Source organism: Rhodnius prolixus, unplaced genomic scaffold (genome assembly GCF_049639745.1).
Source record: "Rhodnius prolixus isolate KJV_2025 unplaced genomic scaffold, Rpr scaffold_13, whole genome shotgun sequence".
In the NCBI taxonomy this organism is placed as follows: Eukaryota; Metazoa; Arthropoda; class Insecta; order Hemiptera; family Reduviidae; genus Rhodnius; species Rhodnius prolixus.
In genome coordinates, this window is record NW_027411583.1 from 8,033,460 (window position 1) to 8,051,205 (window position 17,746).

Genomic DNA, 17,746 nt, shown 5'->3' on the forward strand with positions numbered 1-17,746 from the left:
AATAAAATACAAGGGCTAGACTAGTACCGCAATACATCTTAGCTTTGCGGGTCTAGCCTATAACCGCCTAACATACTTTACTGTAAATTTTTCATATTAACCATTAAATAAAATCCAAGGGCTAGACTAGTACCGCAATACATCTTAGCTTTGCGGGTCTAGCCTATAACCGCCTAACTTACTTTATTATAAATTTCTCATATTAACACATTAAATAGAATCCAAGAGCCTAGACTAGAACCGCAATACATCTTAGCTTTGCGGGTCTAGCCTATGAACGCTCGGCTATCGTGGCGCCTTTCTAGTAAAATAAAAGAAGAATTGGTTGGCAGAGAAAACAGTGATCGATCGGAATGAAAGAAAGCATGCTTAAAAAAAACAGCGATTCCCAAAGAAGCGTTGAACAAAATACAAAAAAAAAAGTGCAATTCTTTATTCTGGAAATCTGTTCTTGTTCCAGACTTGATGCTGTACTAAGTTGGCATAAATTACAACTTTACTAGTATACTACTACTTTTAGTACAACTACTACTACTAGTAGTAGTATAATACTACTTTAATAGTAGCTATTTTGCTTGTTAACCGGGTCAACAAGAACATGAAGAAACAGAACCGTGTAAAACAACCGGGTCACCAGTGCATTTTCTTTACTCCAACTGAGTACCTCATAGCTTTGCATTTTAAGACCACCACCGAAAGAGAAGTCCCTCTAAGGTAACAAAATTGTTTGTGATGTGTGGAAATGTGGTTAAAAATTCCTTTGTAAGCAAGAACCCCCGAATAGAGCAAAGAAAATGCAGTGTTTAATAAGCAATGTGTAACTACTTATAGTTGAGATATTCTGGTAAAGAGATATTGGTAACTGTTTGATGCTAAAAAGGAAGTAATATTTATATCTTATATGAAGAAACCAATTTGGGGCAAAGGATTATAAAGTGATTGAGAAAATTGATTATAATTCTTTTACGGAAGTGCCCATTTGGTAAAGTGAAAATGCAGTATTTTGAAAAACTGTGATTATGGTGTTCAATTTTTCAAGAAACAAATAATAAACGTTCAACAACGATGTTGTTTTATAATTATTTCTCAGATTTGAAAGAAGTTAATAAAATCTTAAGAATAAGTTTTTGTTGTTGATACTTCCTGAATAAAATAAAAAAAACACCTTAAGAACTAAATAGAATTCTTCTTATGGATGAAGTGGTCAAAGAAAAATTGGTAACCAACCAATAGAAAGGTTGGTTACCACTTCTAGAGAGGACAAAAAAAAACATAAATTTAATTTTCATGATTACACTGGTAAGTGCTTCTGGAAAAGCTAAAAGAAAAACTGATCCTAAAAAAAGAAAAGGGAGAAATATACGAGTCTCGTTTGAAAAGTCCGTGCAAAGTCAGAAAGATAGCACCACTGGCGCGTATCGAGGTTATGTTTAGTTAGTAGCATCTCTTGAACACACACTAAGTTTCAGCCAGATCGGTCTATTTCTTTGTGTTTGGCATTCGTTTGAATCGAGGAAATCAAGTGATTTTCAAAAAATGGACGAAAAAGAATTTCGTGTGTTGATTAAACACTACTTTATGAAAGGCAAAACGCCTCAGGAGACTAAAGAGAAGCTTGATAAACATTATGGTGACTCCGCACCTTCGATTAGAACAGTTTATAAGTGGTTTCAAAATTTTCCGAGTGGCCATATGGGCACAAGTGACGCTGAACGTTCTGTGGACGCCCTGTTGAGGTTACTACTCCAGAAATCATTGATAAAATCCATGATATGGTGATGGATGACAGAAGAGTGAAGGTGCGTGAGATTGCTAGTGCTGTGGGCATCTCGAATGAACGGGTACATAATATTTCCCATGAACATTTGAACATGACAAAGCTAATCCGCAAGATGGGTGCCGCGATTGCTCACGCTTGAGCAAAAACGAAATCGTGTAAAGTGTTGCACGGACGGTTTGCAGCTGTTCCAGAAGAATCCGCAGGACTTTAAGCGTCGTTTCGTCACTGTGGATGAAACATGGATACATCACTACACTCCTGAGACCAAAGAACAATCTAAACAATGGGTTACCAAGGGGGGAATCTGCGCCAAAAAAGGCGAAGACCGTTCCTTCGGCCGGAAAGATTATGGGCGACTGTCTTTTGGGATTCGCAAGGAATAATCCTCATCGACTATCTGGAAAAGGGTAAAACTATTACAGGTGCATATTATTCATCGTTATTGGACCGTTTGAAAACCGAGCTGCAAGAAAAAACGCCCACGATTGGCCCCACAAAAAAAGTCCTTTTCCATCACGTCAACGCACCAGCTCACACCTCAGCAGTTTTGGTCGCAAAATTAATGGAAATAGGGTTCCAACTCGTTTCACATCCCCCCCCCCCTATTCTCCAGACTTGGCTCCCTCGGACTACTATTTGTTCCCCAATATGAAGAAATGGCTGGCGGGAAAAAGATTTTATTCAAACGAGGAGGTGATTTGCACAAACGAATGGCTATTTTTCAGACTTGGACAAATCCTATTATTCGGAAGGGATCAACAAACTAGAGCAGCGTTGGACGAAGTGTATAAGCCTAAAAGGAGACTATGTTGAAAAATAAAAAAGGTTTACCCCAAAAAATTAAGTAGTTTTTATTTTTGCACGGACTTTTCAAACGACCCTCGTATAACCCTAAATCAAAATATTAAAGCAAATAATTTAACTTTATTCTAATAGAATGTAAAACCATGTCAAAGATTACTGCTCAAATCTTTATCATTTTAAGAAAAGCTATTTTGTAAATGAAAATTTCACTTAAGGAACTAAAATCTATTTACTTCATAACTTTTAGTCATAATTAACGTAAGATTATTATATATTTTTTAGCTAAGAATATCATAATTTACTAGAATTAATCGTAGTAACATTTCATTCAATAATATGGAATTTATTAGGTGAAAATAATTGACTTACTTGTTGCACTATTGTTGCTAAAGTTGTTGCAGAAAGACAAGGGACTTGGTTTTTAATGAAATTCCAAAAAAGTTCTTAAATGAAGAACATCCTTATACAGCTGTTGATACTTCTCCACAAAGTTGCAGTAACTCATTTTAAATTTTAAGTTCTCCATAAAACAATCAGTAAAACCTGGATAAAACAAAATAAGCAAAAAGAACAGTTAAGTAAATTCATTAAAAGGTAATTCATTAAAAGAAAAATGATTACAAGTGTTCATTTAATTCAATTCAAAAAGTAAAGTTAATCAATTTAATGTCAAGCTTTACCTTATTCACTAAAATTGTTTGTTTGACTTTAACAAAGCATAATTCTTTTCTTTCTTTCTTTATATATTCTGACTTTAAATTTCTTTTGAATTCATTTTGTGATTTTTCTCCTTCTCATTCACAAGATTTTCAATTTCAAAACTGAAAAGTTAAAAAACAAAACTTATATTGAATAATTTCATTAACTTTAACATTTTTTTTATTAAAATTATTAACATTAATTTAACATTATCATACTTAGTCAAGATAATGTTTAATTTAAACTTTAAAAATGGAATTCAATTTCTCGACATAAATTTTGGGAATGAAATAAGTTGAAAGAATCAAAATCTAAAAGTGAATGTTAATGATTCAAAAACTAAAAGTAGTAAAAGAATCTCAACAACTTATTTTACAAGAAAAATTGAAAATATCACATTAAAATAAAACATAATCTCTCTTTATATCTATAAAATAACTATTAGAAATGTTAATGGAGGACACTTGAAAAACTAAGTACCTTTTCTTTCACCAATAATGGCTACCACTTATTCGTAATCTGCAATCACGTATTAATCAAATGATTTATTAGATCAATTCAACAATAACTTCTATTATAAATTTAAATATTGAATTGAAAGAATAATTTTAAGAAATTTAAATCATAAGTTTTGTTCCGCTAGATTGCACAACTTAGATGCCCAATAGGAACTGCACAGTTGCCAACTATATAAGTTCATGGCATTAACCTATTAATATTCAAAACATTTTTATATTTTAAATACAGTAGAACTTAATTATTTTTGCTTAAATAGTCTTTTTTACATTATAAGGTTTACTAAAATGAAATTTATTACTTAAAAAACAATAAAACTATTTGATTTTTTACTATTTAATAACTAATATAGTGAAAGGAATACAGACCTACCTGTTTGGGCTACCACTATGACAATAAAATAGCAATTCTAACCTTACTCATTTAAAACCATTATAATATCGAAAAAACCATTTATTTTGAAGATTTAAATTTCAAAATACCTTAATTTGACTCTTTAAGCAATATTAATAACATTTAGAAAATAATCTATTAAATAAATTATGAAAAATAGCATATTTTATATTTTTCATAATTTTCCATTTACCATCACTTCGTTAATGATATTTTCAATGGAAAAATCTTTTGGGTTTTCCTAAATAGTTTCTTTCTAAATACTTCATTTTATGACAAGTTCAAAAAAATAACCAACAGATTATAAAATCAAATAATACACAGCTTAAGACGACATGCATACAATACTGTATTTTCCAAAGACTTATTTCAAAAGAAAAAGGGACTGCATTTCCATTTCTGTACTGATTCTTAAATATAAATAAATGTAAGCCTAATAAAAATTCAAGAAGTTGAAATTTAAATGAACTTTAACACGAATACAAAGAGAATGCATTTTCAATGACAAATTGCAAAAAGAGTTTACATTTCTATAATGCAGCTGATGGGCAATACCATAAATTATTGTAATACAATAAAGATTAAATGAAATTTGCAAGTAAATTAATACAATATTTTAATATTCAATGACATTTAATGCACAAACTGAAAGGGTGATTATTGTAATCAAACAACATTTGAACTAAAAACAATAACTGAAAGTCCTGATGCTGAAAACACTTTTAATTACAACATTAATTGTCTATCATTTACAGGCAACTTAAAAAGCCAAAATTTGGTTACCATAAAATAGATATTTGATTTGTTTGTTCGGCTTGCCTCCAGTTAAGTTTAAATGTAATTGACATTAAATTCCTAATATATCATTGAAAAAAAGTTAATTGTTGTCTAGAAACGCAGTTATGGTACTTAGCATTTCCCCTCCTGGGAGCTTTAGTAACAGATAACTTATTCAATGCATTACTTAAAGGATTCTACTTCTTCTTCCCGTGGTGCTACAGTCCTATAATTAGGACCTGGACCGCATTCAAGAGAGAGTACCATTCTTCCCTATCCTCGGCTTTTAGGCGCCATCTTCTAACACCCACCTTTCGCAGATCTCTTTCTACGTCATCTAACCATCTTATCCTGGGACGACCTCTACGTCTTGCGCCCCCCCGGTTGTCCATATAGTACTTTTTTAGGAACCCGATGATGGGGCATCCGTTCAACATGGCCGAGCCACTTCAGCCTGTCCTTTTTTGATACCAAGAAACTATGTCTTAAAGGATTGGTTTTACGAAATTCCATCCAAGATTGTTTCACAAACAGGATAACAATATCACCTTACTAGTAAATCTTGGAATACCACTTTTGATTAGTTTTCTTGATTCTTTGCAATTCCACGCATAGTCAGAGATGCGACTGTCGGTTCAAATCACTTTTCTTTTCTTGTCTCCACGCTTTTGCTTTTTCAAGCCCTATAAATTGGGTTTGAAACTCCGGATTGTCTTCACACATTGATCTTGTTCAATCCTAAATCTCTCCATTTGTCTATTTTTTTAAATAAAATTTTCATTGCATCTCTTCTCTAGTGCACATTTCAATTCGAAGTTTTTGCTTCTTGTACCCTTATTTATTTATACAAACGGGTAGTACCCAATTACAATTATAAACAAATTCAAATACACCAAATATAATATGATTTTTAGCAATTAAAAGAATACAAAAATGTAAATATATTAGGAAATAATTTAATTTGAAGAATACGCAGTAACCAAAGTTACAAAATATTCTGCAAACTATTCATTTATAATATAATAAATCTGCCAACACTTAGGGAACAATTGAAATGAAAGACTTTATACTTTGATAACTTTAAACGAAAGCTCTTAAAATGCAAAGAAAATGGTATGCCAGTTGACGTCAATTCTTTAAATAGTTGCGTGTACAGGATGTGTTAAAAAAACATCTTGCAATCTGATAAGCCTGTTGGAGGTGCTTCACCAAATAGGATGTGAAACATAAATAATTGCATAAAGGATTCAGGATTCTCCAGAGATGGACTGGAACCTTAAGGAGTGGCTAGTTCATTGTCCAAAAGCAATCAAAAGCGCTTTGATAATCTTACCAGGACAAAAAACTTTCTTTAACGAAGCGAATTACAAAGTGGTTTTTCTTAGATTCTTACTTAAATAATACATTTCCTATACCTGGGATCAATTTCAATTTACAGTTGCAGTTAAATCACAATATAGCTAGATTAGAAGGTTTAACAAAATAGAAATAAAAATAAAAATCATTCCTCCAATCACAGAACTAAATGTTATCTTCCCCAAATCTTCTTCAACCACTGATAATTGTTGTACTTTAAATAACCAATTGGCTTTCCTATTGCAAGTTTGTTTTGCCCAAAATGCCAAAAGTAAACCCACAAGTGGTTTACAGCCACCTTCTATTTCTAAAACTAACATCTATGTAGAAACACTGACAGTATACAGCATCTTATTTCTTAAATTCTATTGTATGTTTAAAATAGATTTATTTTGTAATCACTTTTAATTTCTCCTAATTTTCACAGAGCCGAAGAAGGTGTGTGTAATTTGGATCAAAAACCAAACTGTGATCTATTTTGGTCGGTGTTGTTTAGAAGAGCAGAGCCAAAATCAGATGCTTCCAGGTATTGTCTTAGATTTCTTATCAAAGGGTAAAAAGATTTCAACTTTTGCAAAGAAGTCTGATAAAAGATTTTCAATGCTAAACTACATGGATGTAATTACTGTTCATTATTTTTTGGTGACTGTTTCATACTTTCAATAGGATGTAAAAAATAACTGCCAGTTTCAGTCATGATATATTTTTGTTATGCCGAACTTTCGACCTATAGGAACTAAGTCCATCTTCAGAGCTGTGGAACATATTTAAAGTGTAATATAATTATTGTTACTACACAGTAAATAAGTTCCACAGCCCTGAAGATGGACCTAGTTCCTAGGTCGAAAGTTCGGCATAATAAAAATATATAATGACTGAAACTGGCATTAATTTTCCATCCATACATGGACGTATTTGGATGTAAATACATACTAGCAACTCTTAGTTTCCTCTCTTATATTCCCCCATTTCGACTATGGTTGTTTAGTGTATGGCGGTCTTTCTGGTGATATTGAAGCTAAGCTCAAGCGCCTCATGAACTGCTTCATAAGATTTATTTTCAGCATTGCCCAGAGACTCTCGCATTTCGCACTGCTACGATGAGTTGAAGTGGCTTTTTCCTGTCTATCGCCGCCAATATTTTTTGGCTTCTTTCCTTTTTCAAGTCATCCAGTCTCAAAGGCCTTCCTATATTTTTCAACTCTTTAAGTTTAAATCCTCCATCCATTCCCGTAAATACTAGATCTCTGATCCTCTGATCTCTATATTCCCTCACACCGTACTTTATCCTTTGACAAAAACCTTCCTAATACGTGCTACCTCTCTCTGGAACTCCTTGCCTTCATCTGTCCGCCATGCTCCTACCCTATCTATCTTTAAATCCCGTCTATTCAGTTATCTCCTTTCTATTCAGCTTCCTCCGAAATTCTAATTGTTTTAATTTATTTCCTTAATAAATACTTATTTATTTATTTATTTTCTTTTAATCACAGGCCAAACTGTTAAGGCCTCTATTTGTACCTGTATTTATTCTTAGGGACAATTGTCCCAGAATAATAAATTTCTTTTCTATTTCTATTTCTAAATATTTATGAAACTGGCTAATGATTTTGATATTATCACAATGTTCACAAGCAATCCCCCCCCCCCCCACTAACTCCAGTGTCCTGACTTTATAACTCCCCACGATGCTACAAATTTTCTTGATTCCTCAGACTCCTGATGACTTTATCACCTTGTACATCCTACAATCATGGAGTCAATAGACTGAAACTGTAGTGTTTTTTTTTTTTTTTGAATCCACATCTTGCTGTTGGCTGTTTTTACATTAAATTACGTAAAAAACTTTAAAGTTTAAACTTTATCTAAAAGGAAGCTTAACCGTGTAAAAAAAAAAGCAACTAAATAAATGTAAGCGTCCTGTTTTGTAAACATTGTTTGCAAATATATGTTATGTGTTACATAGATATATGTATGTTACAAGTACAACCCATCAATGATTTCCTTGCTTCCACATTTCCAAGAGAGAATTCAAGCTTAGTGAATGTACCCATTAAAACGGAAAGCTTAACTGAATAAAAAGGAATTTACTGTACTGTGTTAAAAATAAAAGAAAAAACAAACCCACTGATAGATTTTTTCATAAACTCTCCATCATTAAATCAAACTTTTCAATCAATCAATTCAAATCACCATCATTTACTGCCCCCAAGCCTACAACAATGTGACAGCTACAATCATGTAATCAAATTGTTCGATATTTTATCTGTCACATTCAACAATTCTTGTTATAAGCTTATCTTGAAACAGATCTATTTATGGCTTGATGTCTGCACCAAAACGCCTTCATTAAAGATGTCCACAAAAATAAATAAATAAATAAATAAAATAAATACATTTGAGTAGACAACAGAATGAATAATTAATAAGGCGATTTCCCAGTTCAGTAAATATGATGATTTTTTTTAAATATCCTTCCTTTTTACCATCATCGTGGTGTAAGTTAGTTGCTTCAGAGACGTCGATCTCATTAATGGTGAATTTATAAAAATTTAAATAAAAAAGAATTTTATGTTGTCACTCTAGGAGATGTGAAAATGGAAAAAAGCCGTCCTGTGTTTTTTTTTTCTTTTTTTACCTGGAAAATACCTAGAAAAGTAAACATTTTCCAACAAGCACTTGAGTAAAAATCTCTTATTGCAAAGATATTGCCCATCAAATAATCCTGGAAATAATGTTCCCGTAATTTTAGACCAGGAATTTGGTTTATACTCCTGTATTGATCCCTTTATTTCTGTTGAAAGATTTATTAACTGCTTCTCCTCCTGTTATTTCTATTTACAGATGGACTTTATACATGACTTCCAGAATTGGTGAATCATATTCATGGTACAACATATTCAAAAATGGACCACTAACTTCCTACCATAATCATGAATCACTCACCTTTAAATTGCTCGTTACAGCTTTCATACTTCTTGTTATACTCAGGCGTTATTACTAGTGTCATCTGGTGTCCCATTAAGAAAACCTAGTATTTTATTAGCTTCTTATTTTCATTTAAATTATTATTGCCATCCATTTAAATGATACTTTCATTTATGTTTCCTCAATAAACAATATTATTTAATGTGTGTGTCTTTTTTAAGCCCATAAACTTTTTCCCATTCATTGATATAAATACTTTAAAAAGAAAAAGTAAGAATCTGAAACAAAGACAACAGATTAACAAAACTTAATGGCAACTACTATTCTTGACAAAAGAATAACCAAGTGGTAAGCGAAATTTCGCAACGGAGAAGTCGCAACAATTGGAGAAGAATGGAGTAAAAAGAAGATTCAAACTAGGAATCAAGGAGAACTCGAACATCTGGGAATGTCACCCTTTTATACGTCAAGTGATGCTGTTTATATGGAAATATTCATCGGAGATTTCTCAGTTATTATCTCTTCTACCTTTCATTATTTTCTCAAAGCTCAATTAACAAGATAACGCTTACAGAATTTTAGTTTAAAACAATGAAAGTAATCAAGGTTTTAAGCCCACAGAAATAAAGGCTTAAATTTTTCTGTAAGTATAGCTGTTATTAGTTAAGTTAGGCTTGGTGAATATCATTTTTTTTAGTATAAACTATGATTTGAACTATTGTAGATAAAGACTACTACCAGTTAAGCCAAAATAGTTGAAAATAGAGTTTTTAGTATCCAACAAAACTGAAGGTATGAAGAAGTTGGGAAAACGGGTGTTTCGAAACCCGGGTAGTTATTGGTACCCATTTATTGGCTCTAATGGTAGAAACAGGCTACGGTATTCTTGAAGGGATTTTTGGGTAAAATAAAAGTTTAAAGAAATTTTATAATGGGTTTATTAGGCAGATTATAGCTAAGGGAGGGCTTTTAGCTAGGGTTTTTCTCCACTTATTTAGTGGGTTTATGAAAATAAGGACCCATATTAGGGCTCTTTAAGAAACAAACTACCAAATAGAATGAAGTAAATTACATATAAGTGAAAGGAGCTATACTTCTGGGTTAATAAAAGGATTTCCTTCCTACACTTCCTTATTCTCCGAGAACAGGCTGGTGTTTCCCAAGGCAGTATTCTTGGGCCTATACTCTTCACTTTCCATCTTTCCTACCTACTTCCCTAATTTATCCTAACAACGTACACTTACTCAAGACATCATTTTGCCATTCTCCTCTATCTGACCAAGCACAATCAACTTACACCAGCGCAGTAAAACAAATTTTCTGGACTGCTGGTTTGGAAAATGGAAAATAAAGGTAAAATATTCATAAATGCCAAGAAAATAACACTTGCTCTTAGACTAACCATTTACCCTTCAGTTTATCTAAAACAAACTGCTATTCCTTGCGCCGAGATTGTCATGTAACTAGGGCTCTACATGGATAAATTGACTAATACGCTAATCCGCAAACAAGACTTTGACGACAAAAAGTAAAGAAACCTTTATTACTTGACAGATGTTCAAAAGTAAGGTAACTTATAGTAAAAGTAAAGTATTTTTTTCAGGCGGGCTTTACGTCCAACTACCAATTAGGTGTCGTGGACGGAGGCGACTAGCAAACATACTTTACTGTAAAATTTTTTTTATAAACCTTTAAATAAAATCCAAGGCCTAGACCAGGGAATCGAACCCAGTACCACAATACATCTTAGCTTTGAAGGTCTCGCCTCTTAACCACTCGGCTACCGTGGCGCCTTAAAGTAACTAATACTGGAGCAACTAAATTTGGATTTACAATTCTATACTACCCAAGGGTTTTTAAATACCTTAAAAACGACGTAAGAAAGGCAACACCCAATATCAATGAAACAAGTATCACTAGTGTGATACTTGTTTCATTGATATTGGGTGTTGCAATAATCGGCTATTGCATATCTTCGCTCCAACATTGGAAATCCGGATCATGAAATTTCCTTCTCAGATGTAATAATTTTTATTCTCTTTCATCAATGGTACATACAGACATCTATCTCACCATAAATCTTCCTCTACAACATCCAATATAAATTCATTATTCATAGAAAATCTGAACACTAGAAAAATTGTATATTCTAAAATGGAAAGCATATAGGGGAGCTATCCTAGAAAAACTATAAATAGATATGACTAACTCTTTAAAGGTTGAAGGGCACATACGCTATTCCCTTTTAAAAATGGAATAGCCACCTGCTTTTAATTAATTTTCTTGAAATATACACATTAAGTTTTATTAATATACAAACATTTATGGGTACAAATACCTAAAACTTCTGTTCAAAATATCTTTTGAGGAAAATGAGGAGTTTTCCGATCATTGTAAACATTTTGAAGATAGTTTCTACACCACTTATGGTATCTTACAAATCAATAAATAATAATGAAAAATGTATTTAATTCTTTTCTTTTGCTGTATCATTTAAGGTAAGATCATTTACAATGAATGAATTATCTCTTTCTTTACAGTTTATTGGGAAGTGTTAATTGACTACGTACTTTGTAAATCGAATCCTTTGTTCAGGGTACTGGGTATTTAGCAATTGAGCGGTTGTACTATCAAACCTTTGGCTATTTGAGACAAAAGGAGTGCAAAAAGAACTAGTAGGGAAAGTCTTCGACCTTTTTTTAGTAGGGGGAGGTTTCGTCTACTAGATCCAAAAACAGGGAAGGCACAATAAATCTCTTGCTGCTGCGGTGTCTTGGGGGCATAGATCCCGTCCTGCTTTCTTATCTAATCTTCTTCTTGTAAATCGAACCCTATTAACAGGGGCATTTAGTTTTTATAGCAAAATAAAATTCATTATTATGATAATCGATCTCTCACCAGCAATAATTAAAGATAGTATTCAATCGGTGAATTCTTAATAATTAAGTTCTACATTACAGATTTCAACTTTTTGTTCATTACGTTACACCATACTACCAACGCTATAGCTTTGCTTTTTTTTTCTTTGTACTCTGATTTAATCTTGCAAAAGTTAATAATCAAATACTAAGAAGAAAATAAATAACAATGATTTTTCTTTTTAAAAAGTCAAAGTGACCACAAAAGAAGAAATTATAAAACCTAAAAAAATCATTTTAGATTTCTACACTACATCTTTTTTTTGGTACTCATTCAAGATTCATCAGTTCTTCCAAGAGGAACGAGGAATTATTGCCTATTTCGGGCTTATTTTTTTTACATGTTTTAGCCAAGCTTTCTATTTTTGGGGACTATGAGATCATCATCAAGATGGAAGATGATGTAAGTAGCCTAGTTAGAAAAAAAAATACTGAATTTGGCAATCATTTCTAATTTCCTTAAAGGTAAAACTTATAACGGTGTGTTATAGTTAGAAATAGTGTTAACGGTAACAGTAAAATGTGCAAAAATCATACAAAAATCTGCCATTTAGAAGAATTGTTTCTCCTATGATTTCTTGAAATAGACTGTGTTTAGATATGGCTGAAATAGAACACGTTCGGTGTCTACACGTAGAGGTACGAGTACATTACCAATACAGCATCATGTTGCAACCAACACTACAATCTCACGTCCTCCCCCCAAAAAATATAAGCCTATTTACAACAGAAATGTTTGTTACAATGTGTAGAACGTACTAAAACAACAAAGTATCTCCAGATGTACATACTTAGTACCTACTTTTTTTTTTTTTTGAAGGCAAAGAAGTATATTGTAGTTTCTTGGTATTTTCTTTACCCAAGTTTGGGTTAAAGCCCCCTTTTTTTGCTACCTACTAGATTCTTATTATTGCAGGTCCTTTTTCTTTATAAAGTAGAACTACACTTGAACATCACTATAATATATGTGCACTATCGTTTTTATGTGTACAATATTCCTTATTTTAAAGCTGCGTTCAAAATTATTTCGCATGATTAGTATAGGATTCTTGTAATGCTAAGATTAAATCAATAATTCAAACATTGATTGATGATTGTCAAGTATACGAGTACGTCACCTTTATGCATAATTAAGGAGAACTAACTATTAGCACACTTACATCATACAAAACTTAATCTCACAGTTTAATCAAATCGAGAGAACTTACAGAATTAAGTAATTAAAAATATATCAATTACCACATTAATCAAGTTAGTATTACTAAAACCAAAAATTTATATTTGCAGAGAATTTTACCTTTTAAGTTCTTCATAAAATGACTTTTAAATGATATTCATCAAGTAAAACAGGCCTCTGAAGTCTACAGTTTCTTCATCTTGGGTAACAAAACAAAAACTTGTTCTTAATTTTTTTGTTATAATTCTAAATTAATAACCTTGACCAGTTCCCTAGTTAAGAAGTTCCCTACTTTTAGATCTTTTGACCTTTAACCCTAATAAAACTCCTTTCTCCTGGGCTAAACTTCTTCCAATCTGTTTCCTAGATCTTCCACTAGGTCTTGCGGTCCATAACATTCACCGCTTACACTTCATTTGCCTTCATTTTTCTTTTGCAGTTAATCTTCAGTCATCTTAGAGATTTCTCTCTAGTTATTAATCGTCAGATCTTCTCCTCATGAATTCTTATTGATACAATTAAAAATCTAATCTAATTCATATCGAATTACTCAATTTATGGTGTAGAATTTTGAAAATTTTTTTGCTCTTAAGCAAGCTTTACTAATCCAAATTACCACAATTATACAATGTTTCACCAATATATACACTACCAGTTTAGAATGTCTATGATTCCTTCAGTAAAATATTTTTTATTAGCAATAAGGGCAATAAGGATCGACATTTCTTCATGGATCAAAACTGTTTTCCAACTGATAATACTACTAAGTCACCAAACATTCATCCTACTCAAATTGGGTTGCAAAGTTGAGGTCAGCTATCCATTTGGTACCCACAAAGCTTATTGAGTTTAAAATCTCTCAAATTCAGAATCAAATTTAGCTTAAACGACTTAAAACTGAGTCATAAAGAAGCCACTATAGATCTTTTTCCAACTCAATGTATCTCCATTGGACCCTTTTTGTGGCGACTGTGAATCAGTTAAGAATATTTGAAAGGAAGATTTTAAGAAAGATATACGTGCCAAAATTGGTGATGGGAGAGTGGAAAATAAGAAGGAACAATGAGCTGAGATGAGATGTATCAGGAAAGTGACAGTGCAATTCATAAAGGCGAGAAGAATTGAATGGTTGGGCCATGTGGTGCGAATGCTGGGGACAATCGGATGCCAAAAAAAAACTGCTTTTCTGCAAAATTGAGGGTACTAGAGGTAGAGGGCGGCCAAGAAGGCGTTGGATGCAGGATGTGGAGGCTGATTTGCGAAAGCTGGGTGTGACTGATTGGAAGAGGAAGGCGCTGGACAGAGAGAGGTGGTTCGAGGTTGTCCGGGAGACCAAGGCTCTACCAGAGCTGTAGAGCTATTTAGTAAAGTAATGTAGCACCATTTACATCTTTGAAGCTAATTTAAGTCAAATTAGCTAAGTACATTGTTGCAAAAATGTTTGCACTAAAACAAGAAGAATAACTACATAATTTTTTGTTCATTGAAGCACTTCAAATAAGTAGGAAAGAAAATAATAAATTTATTATTCTGGGACTATTGTCCCCTAAGAATAAATACTTGTACAATTTGGAGGCCCTATTGGTTTGGCCTGTTTCAGATATTTATAAACAAAAAATAGGCAAGTATTTACAAAAATAATAATATATATTAAGGATATAAATGCATTCATAATTTCTGAGGAAGCTGGGTTGAAAGGAGATGATTGAACAGAAGGGATTTAAAGATTGATAGGGTAGAAGCATGGCGGACAGATGATGGTAAGGAGTTCCACAAAGAGGTAGCGCGTATTAAGAAAGATTTGTCAAAGAATTAAGTACGGTGTGAGGGAATATAAAGAGGAACGAGATCCAGTGAAATATGTAATGGCCATATTTTGATGTCTTAAATCCAAGCGTAGTGTAAATAGTTGGATATAATATCTGTTTTTTCCTGTAGGAGGCTGTAATCTTGATCGAATGAACAAGAAAATGAGTGGCCATTTATCCATTGAACAATGCATTTTTAACAATAAATGAATACAATGGACACTTTAAGAGGCCAGTAAACTTGGCTTTGCAGCTGCAGCTATTCGTTAGAATCTGTACTAATTTAACAATTGAACAATGAATTTAATCACTTATAGATGTTTGCATTAATTAAGCTCTGTCCTCAGTACACCTGTCTTTGAATTATTAACATTTTTTTAAAAAGAATAAATAATTTGATGCTTCGTTCAAATGGTTTTGAATGAATTCATGACAACTGACAAATCTGTATAAAATATTAAGTGAATCTTAAATGCTTTTTGTTTCTTTACTATTACTGTTTAAAAAAACTGTTTAAGACGTCAAGATTTAAATTTTTTTACATTATCTTTAACGTCATTTCTTCAAGACAAATTTTGCCTATAATGTGTAATTTTTATTGTCTTAAATGCACGTTAGATCATATTATGTACAAAATTATTAGAAATAAATAACTTTGTTAGTTTTAATAAGATTAAAAAATATTGCAAAATCTACTTAAATTTAAAGCTCATCTTTTGTGATGTCTTAAAATTAATTCAAAAATCTACTTACTTGTAATTTTATGGTTATTTCTTTATTTAATATTTTTAAGAAAATATTAAATAATTAATGTAGATCAAACAATTTCTTCTTTCTTTTTTTTAACCATAATGTCTTAGTATAGTTTACAATCTTTATTTTTTTTTTTTTCTTGTACGACGAGTAGAATCTCTTGTCATTTTTCCCCCCCTTTTTTTGGCGTTGGCTTTCGCCATACAGCCAGCATCGTCTAGATGCTTATCACTAGAATATCACTCACTCTCCATTCTTACTTATAAATACATTCGCTTCACACATTCATCCCTCTACTATACAGGGTGTTCAGCATAAGACTACGGTAACTTCGGGAGGCGATTCTGGGCATCATTTGCAACAAAAAATTCCATATAAACTATGGCTCGATTCGGCTCCGTTTTATAGATATTTTTAATTTTATGTTTTTTCAAGGTGTTACTACTTTTTAGCAACAAGATGTCTATATTTCTCAAACTATTAAAGCTACAGCTATTTTAATAAGCTCATTAGAAAGAAGGTTAAATTTCCTTTTAAATAAGCTAATTTGTATTCCAAAATAATAATATTAAGTATTTTACTTTGTAGCCCGAACATAAGAAATAGCAAGTTTCTAAATTTTTCCAAAAACTTTGACTTTAATTTTCCCAAAAACTTTTTATATGAAAAAAACCGTGCACTATTCAGGAAAAACATCTACATACGATCACCTTTCGAACGGTATACAATAATTAAGGTTATGTTTAAAATTGACGCAGAAATCTGTTATTAATTGCAAAAAAAGTAGGCCTCAAAACAGCGTCGGCATTATGAAAGGAATTCACCTACCATAAGAATATAACTGATCAGAATCATCAAATCCAGTACGATTTTTTGCAAACGTGTAATTTAATAATTAATTTAATTAAGAACTATATTCAAAAATATAAAATTTACATTATAAATAATAAAATAAAATAAAAAGAAGAAAAATGAATATGATGTTAAATGAGTGTTAGGTACCAATTTCAAAAGAAAGGATTTTCGTTTAACGAGTTAAACATAAAATTAAAAATATCTATAAAACGGAACCGAATCGAGCCATAGTTTATATGAAATTTTTTGTTGCAAATGATGCCCAGAATCGCCTCCCGAAGTTACCGTAGTCTTATGCTGAACACCCTGTATACAACTATTTACATACAAACTTACAACTAATGGATGGCTCAGTACCTCTATATTCCTGCCATCCTTATAGCTTAACCAAAATTAAAATCACCGTAATCCTTCTCTAATCATTTTCTTCCATTCATTCTAATCGGCTATAACTTTTAAATACATTCATATTTCTTAGCTAGCTCTGCTACAGATTTAAGCACATAGATGTTGGTGGAGAACATTATGTCTTCGTAGCGAAATGGTGCATCAAAATACCTGTATATGTCGTCAAACATTCGTTTCCTTTCTACCACATAACGTGGACATATCATTATTATATGTTTGAAATCCTCCTCGTCATTGCAATCTACGCAGAGAGGAGAGGAGGACCTTTTTTTGATCATGTGAAGATACGATCCGCACACGCCGTGTGGTTCGCTCTCTCAGCCTGCTTATTGTCGTAACAAACCATTTATTCAGTGACAGTTCCATTATAAACCATGGTTGTCTAGGTAACTGATCTGCCATAGTTTTATAGAATCCTCCCTTTATTACCATTACTTGAGAAATAATATGCGACATTATCATTGCGAAGTTATTTTTCTTAACTAATGTAAAAATCCAGCAATGGTGGATCCAACTAAATTTCTTTAAAACTTTAAATATTTATTACAATAGTAATGCTCAAGAGTATTTTACC

At 32.1% G+C, this 17,746-nt stretch overlaps 1 protein-coding gene across 3 annotated transcripts in view; it reads left to right on the forward strand.

Moving 5' to 3' along the window:
* LOC141448055 (uncharacterized) overlaps window positions 1-9,457 on the forward strand; it is a 326,177-nt gene extending 316,720 nt beyond the window's left edge. Inside the window, exons 10-11 of one of the 3 annotated variants that reach the window (XR_012454815.1) lie at window positions 6,753-6,851; window positions 9,170-9,209. Coding sequence is in view for 2 of the 3 variants with exons in the window: in XM_074116094.1 (XP_073972195.1) it covers window positions 6,753-6,851; window positions 9,170-9,329 (259 nt within the window). In the remaining variant the exon portion in view is untranslated. Of the gene's footprint in view, window positions 1-6,752; window positions 6,852-9,169 lie in introns of all 3 variants that reach the window. The other 2 variants (XM_074116094.1, XM_074116095.1) reach the window with 2 other exon arrangements.
* The last annotated feature ends 8,289 nt before the right edge of the window (window positions 9,458-17,746 follow it).